The 14001-nt window shown below is 42.9% G+C and overlaps 1 protein-coding gene and 1 long non-coding RNA gene across 2 annotated transcripts; one reads left to right on the top strand and one right to left on the bottom strand.

Annotated features, from left to right (window-relative positions):
* Nucleotides 1-558: 558 nt before the first annotated feature.
* LOC123160372 (uncharacterized) lies at nt 559-1477 on the bottom strand. The gene is made up of 2 exons (XR_006480148.1): nt 1115-1477; nt 559-1017 (listed from the first exon to the last, which is right to left on the bottom strand). It is a non-coding gene; the product is annotated as an uncharacterized lncRNA (long non-coding RNA).
* Nucleotides 1478-3772: 2295 nt separating this feature from the next.
* Nucleotides 3773-13185, top strand: LOC123163142 (E4 SUMO-protein ligase PIAL2). The gene is made up of 16 exons (XM_044580902.1): nt 3773-4155; nt 4303-4375; nt 5433-5498; nt 6030-6095; nt 6206-6288; nt 6837-6888; nt 7081-7146; nt 8595-8662; nt 8738-8786; nt 8958-9042; nt 9134-9232; nt 9345-9405; nt 10480-10531; nt 10610-10726; nt 10810-11637; nt 12271-13185. Exons 1-16 carry the CDS (start codon nt 3929-3931, stop codon nt 12937-12939), a joined length of 2661 nt encoding a protein of 886 aa, XP_044436837.1. The 5' UTR covers nt 3773-3928; the 3' UTR covers nt 12940-13185.
* Nucleotides 13186-14001: the final 816 nt, after the last annotated feature.

The raw sequence follows: 14001 nt of genomic DNA, 5'->3' as shown, positions 1-14001 counted from the left end.
GTGATATACGACTAAGGTGGTGTTTGGTTCTCTAGTTCTAGGACTTTTTCTAGTCCCTAGGACTTTTTGAAAAAGGACTCTCAAGGAGGTGCTTCTAAGGACTTTTAGCAAAAAATCCCAAAAAAGCCCCCCCTGTTTGGTTTGCTAGGGACTTCTTTTAGTCCCAACACAAAAAAGTCTCTGGAACCAAACACCCCTAATATATGGATATATTGATGCTTTCAAAATATAAGTAAAGCAAAATAAAACGTGAGCACTACTCAAAAGAGAAGACTGATACTACCTGCAAACGCAAAAATAAATACTTTTTTTCTGAAACTTTCAAAAAAATCTTTACCTCTTTACCTAATAATAAAGAAAATTGGGTTTCTGTTGTCCGTCGGTGGTGTTTTTGCAAAAAAGCCCCTGCTGATTTAGGTATTCAACCCGCAATCCTATTCTAAGTGACTTATCCAAGAAAACGTTTCGTTTATGCAAGAGACACCCTAGGTTGTTTAGTATTTAACCCGTGGTCACACTCCAACCATCACGCACGCATGCAAACGTGATCCACGGGGCTGATTCAATGAATTATAACCGGGAAAGAAGGAACAAATCCTCACCACGATTTATAGAAAATTCGCACCAGGCATGAGAATCAGATTCAGAAAAGAATGAACAAAACATGATGGGAAGGCAATCGAAGGGGTCAAATCCACACATATTCGAATGATAATAAATACGACAGCACCGACGGCGCGAGCACTGTAGTGTTGGAGACGGGGAAGGGCACGGTGCTGTCCCAGTTCTTGCCGTGAATCGTTGAGGAGGAGGAGCCGAGGAGGGTTCCGCGGCGGTCGTTGACGCAGGCGTGATGGGGACGAGATCCGGCGGCGGCGCTCCAGATCTGGTGGTCTGGAACGAGGTGCCAGCAACTTGGCGGTCGTTGACGCGGGCGTGATGGGGACAGGAACCGTCGGTGGCACTCCGGATCTGGTGGTCTAGAACGGGGTGCCAGCGACTTGGCTTCACATCGGCCTGCATGCATATGCACTCCATAGAATTAGAACGAGACGAGGAAATGAGAGAGAGAGAGAGAGGACATGACAAGACGGGATCCGGCGGCTGCGCTCACTCAGGTGGAACGGGGGCACCAGCGATTTTGGAGGCTTCACATCCGGGCCTGCATGCAGTCACCCGATTGAACACGCCGGCAACCCGGGAACGAACTTCGCCGAGCAGCCGTCTCATAGCGCTTAAATGTCGTTGGCTACGCATATCGGTGGAAGCACGGGATGAGAAAGAGAGATGGAGCGAGAAGGGGCAAATTGCGAATCGCTGCGAGAAAGGGAAAGAGGAGAGGGGTCGGCTCGGCTGGCTTGGCTCCCTCTTCGCTCCGCCCACACGGAGTCCACCGGTCAGAGAGATTTGAGAGAGGATGAGAGATGGAGCGAGAGAATAGGAAAGATGGATGCAGATGCATCCTGGTGGGGGCGAATGGATAAGCCAGCGATGGAGACGAATGGATAAACCAACGGTGGAGCCATGGAGGTACACATGATGGGCCTGATGGGTGTACGTGTAGGTGCGTGTAGGCCGCTCAGCCGCACGGGAGTTATAATATTTTCTTGTGTTTGGACCAAGACTTAATAGTGCAAAAAAAATATTGAGAATGAAATATAATCTTCCAAATAGAGCAAACCTACCATTAGAAAAAAAAACTACATTATCAAAATCATTAGAATTCAAATCTTTTGGTAATTTCGTAAAATACTTTAAATGAATTATTAAACACTCGAAGATGTTCACGACGGAACAAACATATGCTGCCTCACCGCGATTGCTCTTTTTCTTCCGAGCTTTGGGAGGCTCCCTGCCATATGGATGTAGATGATCAAGAAGAGTTCAGAAAAGCCAAGTCCGTTTTTTCTAAAAAAATAAAATTACTTTTTTGCCACTTGAAACGTGGTTAGGGCACGTATAATGCGGGCACTGGGAATAAAATACTGGCAGATTTTGCATCGTCCTGGCAACTTTCCTGGTATCAACCCATAACCTAGAGTCGGACACTAAAAAAAGTATACGCAATGTAGCTGCTAGGGCCGTATGATTGTGCATGTTAATTTGCTTGGGATTCTAAATGCTCTTGTGTTGGAGCCGGCCTTAGTGGTTGTTTGGATACAGGGAATTAGAAGTAGGATTTTAGAAAACGAGTTTTTAGAGAATTTTTAGGAAAACCAGTTTTGGTTAGTTATTCTGTTAAGGTAAGCACGTACAATACTTTGTTTGGATGAGAAAAATAAGAAAGCATGGATACGCAGCTCCATCACACAACGACTTAGTCAAAATTCCAATACGTTCCTTCGGTCGATCTATTGAGCTGCTGGCGCTTAGCGGGAGCGTCTCCGTCGAGCGCTCCTGTCAGCCTCGCTGCGGCCACTTCCCCAAATACGGCGACAGAGACAAGGGCGCTGTCGGTGGCGACGGTGATGACAACGAACCAGGCTGCCGGCCATGCAGCAGTATCCTCTGTGCGCCGCTGGGATGACTAGGCAGGGGGCAGTGCTTACGATGTGATGCTGTTCGCCGTTCGCGTACGCTGGGGAGATCAGGTTGTAGCAACCGTCGGTAAGACGAACACATCGACTATGGCATTCTGTATTCCGCGGCAGCTCCCGGCTCCCGCCTCGCCAAGTCACCATGCCATACGGCGACGGGCACGTTCAAGCCACGAACGGCAAGCTCGCCGAGCCTCGCCGACTTCCAGCGTAAACTTGCTGATGCCTGTAGAGCACATCGCGACCCTTGTGCTTCGTCACCGTGTCACACGACGAAGGCCATGTCCGGGCCAGAGCGGCGAGAGCTCGCTGAGCCGCACTGACTTCCAGCGTCGCCTCGCTTGTGCCTGCAGAGGACGTGGCGGCGCTATGATGCGTCGTCGTGCGACACGACCACGACCACGTCTGGGCCCCGAGCGGCGAGCTCACCCACTCGTCGGCGCCTCGCTCATGCCCGAAGAGGATTGCGGACGTCGTCGTCGGCAGAAGGAGGAGCACATCGGCCATGGCACCATGCGCTCTGTATGTGGCCACCGTATTCATAAAACTGGTTTATATAAAAACGCCAAATAGTCGTTTTTCTATAAGCTGGGTTTTTGAGGTTTTGTAGAACTCAGTTTTCTTTATCCATGATTCAGTTAGGCGATCCAAACAAGATGTTTGGTTGTTACAACAGAAATTGCGTTTAACTAGAGCTAGTTCTCTATAATCTTGCTATCCAAACAACCCCTTAGAGTGATATTTTTAACCTCTTCATCTGTTGGTCATTATCTATTATGATATCCATGTATAATAAGTGATTCCACATGAGTTTGTCAGTTAATGCTAGCCTACATAGATAGTGTGTTAGGTGGTGGATCAGTGCATCATCTTGGGATTGATCACATTTGGGTTCATTGTGATCACGTAGACATCACAACTATCATGGACAAGGGCGGGAAAGAGGATAAGCTTCGAAACGGCAAAGGCGTGTGATATTGATTTTCACCCGTTGCAACGCACGGGCCTTTTTTGCTAGTAAAATAAAAAAAAATACTAACAAGGAAAAACAATATACGTACCAGCTGGCAACCGACGTGTGCGAAATCCCTCCCACGAACCGCCCCCAGATCGCTCGCTGACGCGCGGGCCCGACGGCCCCCCACCGCTCCGCCTCCCAACTGCCCACCGAGAAGTCGAGAACCCCGCGCGTATTCCCAACATTTCTCTCCCGTAAATAAACTTCTCCTCCCCGTCATCCACACGCCACACTCCCCCGTCCCACCGCGCCACCCACCTGCCCGCAGCGGTTCCGCTACGGGTACTCGGCATTCCTCCCCGCCGCCTCGCCTCCCCTCCTCTCCCCTCTTCCCGTGGAGAGACAGACACGCGGCCGCCAGCCAGGCCGAGGCATGTCCGGCGGCGCCGCCCTAGCCTCCCAGCCCCAGCCCTCCGCGCCCCCGTCGCAGCCGCAGCAACAACAGCAGCAGCAGCAGGCCAGGGAGCAGCTGAAGAAGGCGGTGGAGATGAACGCGGTCCGCCTGCAGGCCATCGGCGAGCGGATCAGGGGCCACTTCCGCGGCGGCTCCTACGCGCTCGCGCCCGCCGACCTCTCCCACCTCGTCTACGCCCTCGCCAGGTCCGCCCCTCCCCCCACCCGCATTATCCCGCTCTCCCCGTCCCAGCCTCCGTCCCCCCTAATTCTCCCTAGGGTTTTTGGCCGCGGCGTCGTGGCGCAGTGGCTCTTCGCCTAGTTTTTTTTTCCACCGTGCGTGCGTGCTTGCAGGGGGATCGATTACGCGCTGTCGGGCGGTGACATTCCTAAGATCGCGAGTGAGATACCAGACACTCTGAGAAAGGTAAAATTGCGTCTGTCCCCTTCCTCGGCCGGACAAATTCCCCTTGTTTTGTTCCGCGCAGTCTTCTCAATTTCTGTTGTCTTTTGGCCGGTTCGTATAGTGGTGAAACGGACATGGCAGTTTCTGCTGGCGAGTCTAATTATTAGACCATAACCGCCCTTCCTTACTCATGATTCACTGCTCGTGTGACTCACTACAGCAGTTACTAGTTGTGATCACCTTAATGCATTATAGAAGTGGAACACGCATTTGGTGTGACGGCAGTTGAGTTTTTCATTGTAAGCTAGGTATTTTTTACCCTTGGACCTTCTGTGAATGCGCTTCCTTTTGGTCTAAATTGCAATGTTTAGCAAATGGGAGTAACACAATACATATAGGTTGAGAGCGCAAGCTGTGTAATTGTGAGACTTAAATGAATGAATGGTAGATTGGTATCTTTTGTTTTCTCCGAAACATCTCTTTGAGAGGGTCACGGCCTCAGCAGTGTGCTTTGTTGATTCAAGACTTCAAGTACACCAACTTCATAGCATAGAGATAACTAGTTGACCAAAGTTAAGGAAACTCATATGAGAGTCTAACTTTTAACTTAAAAAGTGAAGTGACTTATTTTCCCTTTCAAGTACTATAGTAGCGGACACTCTTTGGAGGATTCTAGTTCCTAATTTCACAAAAAATTATGTTAGATTTGTGATTCTGTTGTTCATATGCCTTTTCTTCTGGTAATAAGTGACCTAATCAAGGGGGTAATATAGTCTTTGCCAGGCATACTTGTTTCTATGCAATACCTGAAACTGCCCGTCTATTCAGGATATGGGTGAATATATTTTGTATTTTCGAACTTATTTAGTTCTTCTGGGGAACACATCCTAACATTGTTATTTTCTAGATTTGTTGTATGAGGTAACTAGCATATGAGCTGTACACTTACGAATTTTGACCTTGAATTATGTTGTCCATTCATTGTGGGTGGATAATTTGTTTATGCGGTAAATTAAGTCGTGGTCAATATTTTGCTTAATTCTGTGCTATTAATTTTAACTCTACCACTATTTACCAGGTATATGAGCTGAGGAAGGATCCATTTCTACAATCTTCTGTCATGGTACTGATCATATCATGCAAGGTAAATCACCTTTCATGCCAGTCATGTGTTAGTACCACTTAGAAACTTTTTCCCAAACCAGAACACAATTACGTACGAGGAATTATCTGTTTATATAGTCTTGTTTCACTCATGTTGGTTTATTTGAAAAGTCCAATTGTAAACAGACTTAGAGAAGAACACATTTTCTTCCGTGACTGCATATATGATTATATGTATCATCAACATATTATTTGCTTCGACCCAATGTTCAGCTGGTCTAAACAAAACCCCAATGTTTTGCTATAAAAACAATTACCATCTATCCATTGATCCTACTCATGTGTGTTAAATTTCTTCAACTGTATAATTTACCTTCGAGTTGCTTCAAGCGATTCAAAGTGTTACATGCATACGTTGATTAGGTTATATGCCAAGGTTACAATTTTTCATGCATCTGTTGATTATGTTATATGCCAAGGTTACAATTTGTCTCTTGAGCTTGTTTTTCAAACATAATATGTGGCTCTCCCACTAAAAAGTTAATCTGTTAATGCACATGCTGTTTTGCAGAATGCTTGTAAAAACAAATGGTTTCAGCCTTCAGATTACATTGATATTCTCAGAATGGCTGATGAGGTGTGTATGAAATGCTTGGTTTCTTCTTTTATGTTCATTGCATATCTGTAGTCTTGGGTGGTGGCATGGCCATATCATCTTACCTAGTTATAATTTATCTTGGCATGAAGCTATCTGGCAGCTTCTGCACGAACAGTAGCGAGCCAGCTAATGACAGCACCGTGCTTGAAATCATTTCAACAGTAATGCCAAGGTAAGGAGGGAATCTCTTTCTCTGGATGCTTACATGTTGCCATCACATTCCCTGTTGTCAGTTTTATGTAAATCTTAATACAAAATGAAATTAGAACCACAAAAAATGTGAGATTGGAAATCCCATTTTCGCGAAACATGTTTTACTATCTTATTAAACACTTCAGACTTTTAATTCAGGGTGACACGGATATCTCATATCATGCTTCAGAGTTCAAAATGTAAAAATAATACTTGAAACATAATATGAAATCCAAATATTGTGTAGCTTAGAGTCAGTATATTTCAAAAATTTAAGCTATTAAATTTAAAATTTCAATTTCCAATTTTCAGTTGTTTAGGTTTAGTATTCACAAGACAAATTTAAATAAATACTCCCTCCATCCCTTAATATAAGAGCGTTTTTGACACTAGTGCAGTGTAAAAAACGCTCTAATATTATGGGAAGGAGGGAGTATATTTGAACCCATTGGTTATAATATGATCAACCGAAGTCACTCATTAGCTTTGTGACACATTTTATTTGTTTTAATGTGGTCCTTCTTGTAGGTATTATCCTAAGTTGAAGTTCGACCGTCTAATCACTTCGCTGGAAGCAAAGGTGGTCAATCTGTTCAATTAAAATTATCTTATATGTGCTATTCTTCCTGATAAGTTCTCTAATTTGTTATAATCACTCACGCCCACTTTTTTGCATTCTTACATCCTGATGTGGGAGGACATATATTGATAAGCGACAAAGCTTTGTTTCATAGCTGTAGCCTGGTTTTGATATACCTGTCTGTACTTACAGGTTGGATATGATATTTTGATGGCTGACTTCTTTATTCATAGAAATCTACCTAAACATGAAAAGATTGTAAGTACCATTCCAGGGAAAATATTTATTTTACTAAATTTCAGTGTTGATGCTATTAAACTGCCTGTGTACTGATTTAAACAAGTGTTGATGCTATTTAAACTGCTCATGTACTGATTTAAACAAGTGTTGATGCTATTTAAGTATTTTACTTGGCTGTGTTCAACAAGTGTTGATGCTATTTAAACTGCCCATGTGCTGATTTTAACAAGTGTTGATGCCATTTAAGTATTCTGCATGGCTTGTCTCAACAAGTGTTTAATGTTATTTAAACTGCTCATGTACTGATTTTCGTGTTTTGCTATTATACTATTCACTTAATTATATGTTTTTCTTTTGAGTTTCTTGACCAAAAGCTTGACACAGTGGCAACCCTCTTAGGTATTTTTAAAATATTAAACATAACACTATGTAGCATCATGTTCTGTTCACATCGGTTAGTATTGTATTAATGTCTCTTGCATTTGGCTTGATACTGGTTGCGAGATCTTATGGGTTTCACCTCTAGCCTACCCCAACTTGTTTGGGACTAAAGGCTTTGTTGTTGACTTGTTGTTGTTGTATTTGGCTTCATACTCCCTCTGGTCCTTTTAACTCCGCGTTTTAGATTTGTGTCCAGTCAAACTTTGCAAAGTTTGACCAACTTTATATTAAAATATATCACCATCTACAATAAGAAATATATATACTATGAAACTACATTTCATAATGAATCTAATGATGTTGATTTGGCATTGTGAATATTGATACTTTTTTCTACAAGTTTGGTCAAAGTAGAGATACTTTGACTCCGGACAAAACTTATATGCAGACTAAAAAGGACCGGAGGGAGTACTGGGCAACTGAATATTTGTAAATTTGTTGTGTCTTCATGTTGACCACTGTCGTCCTGTTTACTTTACCATGATACCTCTTCTGGAATAGTGTCCAAAAGATTTTGGGACCAACTTGTTTAGTTTCTAGCTGTCAATAACAACTAATAGTTGCACAGATTCTGCTTGTATGCTAATTATTCCAAAATCTCTGTTCTGTATGCCCTTGTTGTTTATTGAGTGATCGGATAGTATAACGCTATTGTGGGAGTTCGGTAACACTTCATGACTACTCCCGTCGTTTCAAATTATTTGTATTTCTAGCCCAACTCAAACCTCTAAGTTTGACCAAGTCTATAGAAAACTATACCAATATCTACAACACCAAATTAGTTTGATTGGATTCATCATAAAATGTATGTGTATTATTATTATATACTTGATGTTTTCAAATATTAGCACATTTTTCTTTATCTTGGTCGAATAAGGGAAGCCTGACTTGAGAGAAACTATAACTCAGAATAATTTGGAACGGATGGAGTATGTATTATATTTCTCTTATTGGTTTTGTCTTTCAATGTCATTGTCTCATGATTTTATATCCAGTAGATTTATTGGTTGTTTCACCTTCTGCAGTGTCTAGTTGTTGTCCAAAAGGAAAATTTAGATGTCTCATCATGTATTGCAAGCCCCCAGCATGTGAGGTGCATTACCTTCTTTGCTTTGATGCTTGATATGTTATGCCAAGAGACACATGCCTGATGTTTTTTATGTTTCAGCTTTTTAGTAAACGGAAAAGGTGTGGACAAGAGGACTAATGTTTCAATGGTTAGTGTCCCACTTCCTTGACTAAATTACTTTTTGTTTGAAGAAAAACCGTTGCCTTCCACTTTCTGCCATTTTTTCTGCCTTTATCACAAAGCCTTGTGCACCCTGTCGACAGTGGTTAATCTTCAATTCTCAAACAAGCTTAGTTCATGCATTTCAAATAATTAACAGGAAACAGGACCCCAGTTCCCCACTGATATCACCAAGATGCTCAAATATGGTGCAAACATTGTACAAGCTGTTGGATATTTTACTGGTATATTTGATGATTATATGTTTTGTGTGTTTTCCTTCTCCAGAAGCACACATCAAATTCTAGCATGTGCTGATTTAGCTTTATATTGCAGCTAACTACATCATAGCTGTAGCAGTTGTGAACAATTTGATGTCTTTTGATGCTCCAAAACTCGGTGACTATGCCCAACCAGTTACAACAGATCTTCCTGGTAGGTCATTAAGTTTAGTTCTTTAATTTTAAGTTATGCTTTGACAATTTCTTGACTCAAATCTGGAATAACATGTTTTTGTTTGAATTCCTCATTGTGAACTTTTATGTAGATTCAGATTCAGATATGCTACTTGAAGGGCCATCAAGAGTTTCCCTAAAGTGCCCCATAAGGTACTGTATATTCATGACATGTACTTTGCTGTATTGTGTTTGAATTTACTTACTCTAAATTGATAAAACTTGGGCGCCTAGCCGCCTTCAATCCTGTTATACTCCCTCCTTTCCTGAATATAAGGTGCATAAATTTCCATGCAAGTCAAACATATGTATGTTTGACCAATATTATAGAACAAAATATCAATGTCCACAATACTAAATAAATAAAATATGGAAATTCTTTTCATGATGGATCTAATGATGCAAATTTGGTATTATAGATATTAATACATTTTCTTAAAACTTGGTCAAACATGCACAAGTTTGACTTCTGAAAAAACTAATGCACCTTGTATTTTGGAACAGAGGGAATATATTACAAGGGCACAAGTAAGCTCTTGCATGTAATACGACAAAGAACCTCTATACAAACTATTCCTTGTCATCAATCTCCATTAATTAATTATGTTCTGTGTCTGGTTGCCAATGTAGAAGTTGCAATTGTTTATCATGCATGTGTATGTGACTATGTGGCAATATTACACAAACTCACTTACTTACTTACTTACGAAGCCTTTTATCCCAAACAAGTTGGGGTAGGCTAGATATGAAACCCTTTCACGAGGACTTCCCAGGAGGTCACCCATCCTAGTACTACTCTCGCCCAAATGGGTTTCATACCCAAAAGACTGGCTAGTTTTTACGTTGGCTCGCCAAGCCTATCACAACCCTTAGATATGAAACCCTTTCACGAGGACTTCCTAGGAGGTCACCCATCCTAGTACTATTCTCGCTCAAATGGGTTTCATACCTATGGGACTGGCTAGTTTTTACGTTGGCTCGCCAAGCCTATCACAACCCTCCTCCTTTACCCGGGCTTGGGACCGGCTATGCCTAGAAGACATAGGCGGAGTTCAATATTACACAAACTCAATTTGGACAATTTATTCACATTGTAATGACTACTCTGATACTCCATGTGTCTGTCTAGACTGTTGTTTATTCGGTTTTGTAAATTCAATCTCTGCTTATTTGAACGGAAAATGCTAATGAGCTGCAGTTGAAAATGTTTTTTGTATGTTATTGCAGTTTTAGGCGTGTGCAAACCCCAGTTAAAGGGCGTCTATGCAAACACCATCAGGTACATCTGTTTATTTGTATTCATGGGTTGAGCCTTTTCCTTCTTGACATAAATAATGATATGGCGTGTGTTTTGTAGTGTTTTGATTATGACAGTTACATGGATATTAACTCGAGGAAACCAACCTGGCGCTGTCCATGTTGTAATACTCCTTCAAATTTCATTGACATTCGAATTGATCAAGAGATGGTCAAGGCAAGTTGTATAATGTATCTGTAGTTCTGTACATGTTTTCATCTGATTATGTTTTCCTATGATTGATCTCCTTTTTGTTTCAGATTTTACAAGGGACTGGTAATGATATCATGGATGTTCTTGTATTCCCGGATGGATCTTGGAAAGCTGTTTCAGTTCATGATGAGAAATCAGATAAACATGGTGACGCAATTCAGCAGAATGGGGACACTGTAGAAACTGATGCAACTCCTTCAGATGTTATAGACCTAATAAACAAGGATGATGATGGTGATCTGCCTATGAGCTCGGCATCTCCCTCAGAAGATTTGAAGCCTGTGTTGAATAGTCAAGATATATCTGTCATGGACTATCTTCCGAATTTCCCTCTAAGCACAGCCACTCAGTCAGAAGATATGTATGTAGGAGGTGGAACTTCAACTTCTGGCCAAAATTTGTTACCTTCATCTAGTGGCGGACCTGGCTCTAGTTCAATTGGGACCTTGGAGTCTATTCTCCCTAGAGATATCCTGCAAATGCAACCTGCTACCACACGTGCCATCTCTCCTTCTGAAACCTCCAATTTAACATCTGTCATGCAACAAGTTTCACAAGGATACCCCAGTATTATGCAGATGCAATCACAGCTAGATTCTTTACTTCGATCAGCACATCATACTAGAAATGTCAGGAGAGAGCCTGTAGCAGTCCAGGCTCTGGCAGTGCCACAACATAATTCATCCAGAAGGGTGCAGCCAAATGTCTCGAATTGTCCACCTCCCACCCCACAGTCCATTTCACCTTCTTCAAACTACCAAGCACATCATGTGACAAATGCAGACAGTGTAATCACATCGATGGTTAATGGTGTTGGGCCACTCTCAAGGGCTCCTGATGGTTCCTCACCATTCCATCTACAGTCGACACAACAGGTAATTTTACTCTTCTGAAGGCCCTCTGGAATGATATTTACCAACATAGTGTAGCATTGCATTGTTTCATCTCACAATAAAATTACTGTACATATCATGTTAAGTACCCCCTCTGTAAACAAATGTCAGAGTAGTGATCTAAAGCATCTTCTATTTGTTTACAGAGGGAATATTTACTCACATTTGAACTAGTTGATGTCTTTACTTTTATGCAAAACCAAGTGACAAGTCAGCGGAGCTCCATAACTGGTAGTATGATAGTGTTTGGATGTTGAAAAATGTCTCATTTGGTTCCGAGTTATTTGAAAAGTACTTGATGCCTAAACATTTGAAAAGCTCCAGGCCTGTTACATAATTGTATACTATCTCGCTTGTGTTTTGCAGCCGCATCAAGTATTTAGCATATGATAGTACCTGTTTTTGGCAATTAGCTGTTAGCTGCACTAGGATGTCAGTTGGCGTAAGCACCTACAATAACGACATTGTTTAGTAACACTACTGTAGACTGCGGGCTCAGTGCAGCCAGTTTCAACTTACTAACAAGAAGTGGAACCAATTTTCTCTGTATTTTTGCTTGGATTGAATTTATCTTGATAAACAACATTTCTTGATGGACTTGCATAATTCTGGCAGGATATGCACAACATGCCAAACCATCAACGTGGTCGGGTTATGGGCCTTGCTGCAAATCCCTTCATGCATATGAGACCGCCGACAGGAGGCCCTGGACAGGGTAGAGGTGCTAATGCCTATGGAGCTCCCTACCCTCAACAATATCAGCAATATGACCAGCGACAATTCGACAATCTAATAGGCCAACTGGTGAACCGAGGCGTTGCAGTTAGCCAGGCCACACCAGGCCATCTCTACGTTCCCCAGCAGAGCCAGGCAACGAGAACGCATGCAGTGTCCCGGCAGTCTACTCCACCAGTGCAACCGCGCGTGCAGTCTCCTGGCCTAGCACCTACTGCTCCGCGTGTGCAGTCTCCTGGCCTAGCACCTACTGCTCCGCGTGTGCAGTCTCCTGGCCTAGCACCTACTGCTCCGCGTGTGCAGTCTCCTGGCCTAGCACCTACTGTTCCGCGTGTGCATTCTCCTGGTCTACCACCTCCTTCTCCGACTCCCGCTACGCCCCTGCTCGAGGACCCCGATGTCCCGGAGATCGAGATGGATCCGAACTGGCAGCCCACGGGGCAGATGAGGGGGAGCCTGGTAGGCTCTGCTTACGATCAAGCAATCGAACGGTATCTGCAGCCTGGTGGTGGTCAGCGGACAAATCAGGCTCGGCCACCTGGCAGGTAAACATATACTCGTCAGGTGCTGTGGGTGGCTCTGGATTTAGAGAGGCTAACATGGATCTACTTTTGTGGGTGGCTCTGAACTCTGAACGTCTTATCTGCGGTTAGATATTAACGTCCTTAGTTATGTTATGTTAGCCTGCAAATGTAGGGAGTTACTGAATGGGCTGCTTAGCGTTAGCGTACATCTGTTGTTGTGCAATGGAACGAAGTATCTATTATTATTTTATGTCACCTCTTCTGGGCGTCAGCACTCTTCTATTGTGCTCGGATGTGCATGCCGGTTGCATTCGTTTCATGTAGTTTGAATTTGAATTTGCACTTGGATAAATTGCTTACAGAGTTAGTACGTAGTTCACATTCTTAAAGTTTGAACTGAATAATATACGTTGCACCCTGGGTTCTTATTCATATGTAGTGCAGTTAAATAGTAACACAACCGGCCTGTTTGTGGAACGATTTGTGGCACGTTTGTGTGACCAGGAGTCAGAAGTACTTTGAAGTGGATGTGATCTAACAGCCAGCACCCCGTTAAGTCCATTTTGTGGTTGTTAAACTGTACGGTCCTCCAATCCGTTTATGATAAACTTTGGGCAAATTATGTCTAATAAAAACTGTACCGTGCTGCATTGCTGGAGTTGAGTTTTTCTTTTACATGTGCATATTACTCAAAGCGTTTAACCAAGTAGATAAGCAAGAGATTGTTGTCGCGTTAGACCTCGGTGTTCCTACCAGCTTGCGGGGCATTCCAATGCACGTTCAATATCCAACAATACCAGGGTGATCTTGCATTGAAGAAAAGATGCCCTACCCGTTTTCTTGTACCGATCCCAGTCTATGGTACCACGATCCACACCAGATGGGATGTGCTCTCGATTTGGAATGTAATTCACTACGAGGTTTTTAGTAAGAAATGGGAAGGAAAACCAGAGAGCTGAGGGAGGAGGGATTACAACAAGGGGATAAGAGACGAGAGCCGTACGCCTGTATTTATGATACTCGTTCTTTCCACACAGATTGCGTGCTTAAGTAGTTGGAAATTGTGAAAGTAGACCTGATTTCATAG

Source organism: Triticum aestivum, chromosome 7B (genome assembly GCF_018294505.1).
Source record: "Triticum aestivum cultivar Chinese Spring chromosome 7B, IWGSC CS RefSeq v2.1, whole genome shotgun sequence".
NCBI lineage: Eukaryota > Viridiplantae > Streptophyta > Magnoliopsida > Poales > Poaceae > Triticum > Triticum aestivum.
The sequence above is the reverse complement of the archived record's forward strand: the minus strand, read 5'-3'. Positions and strand labels throughout refer to the sequence as shown.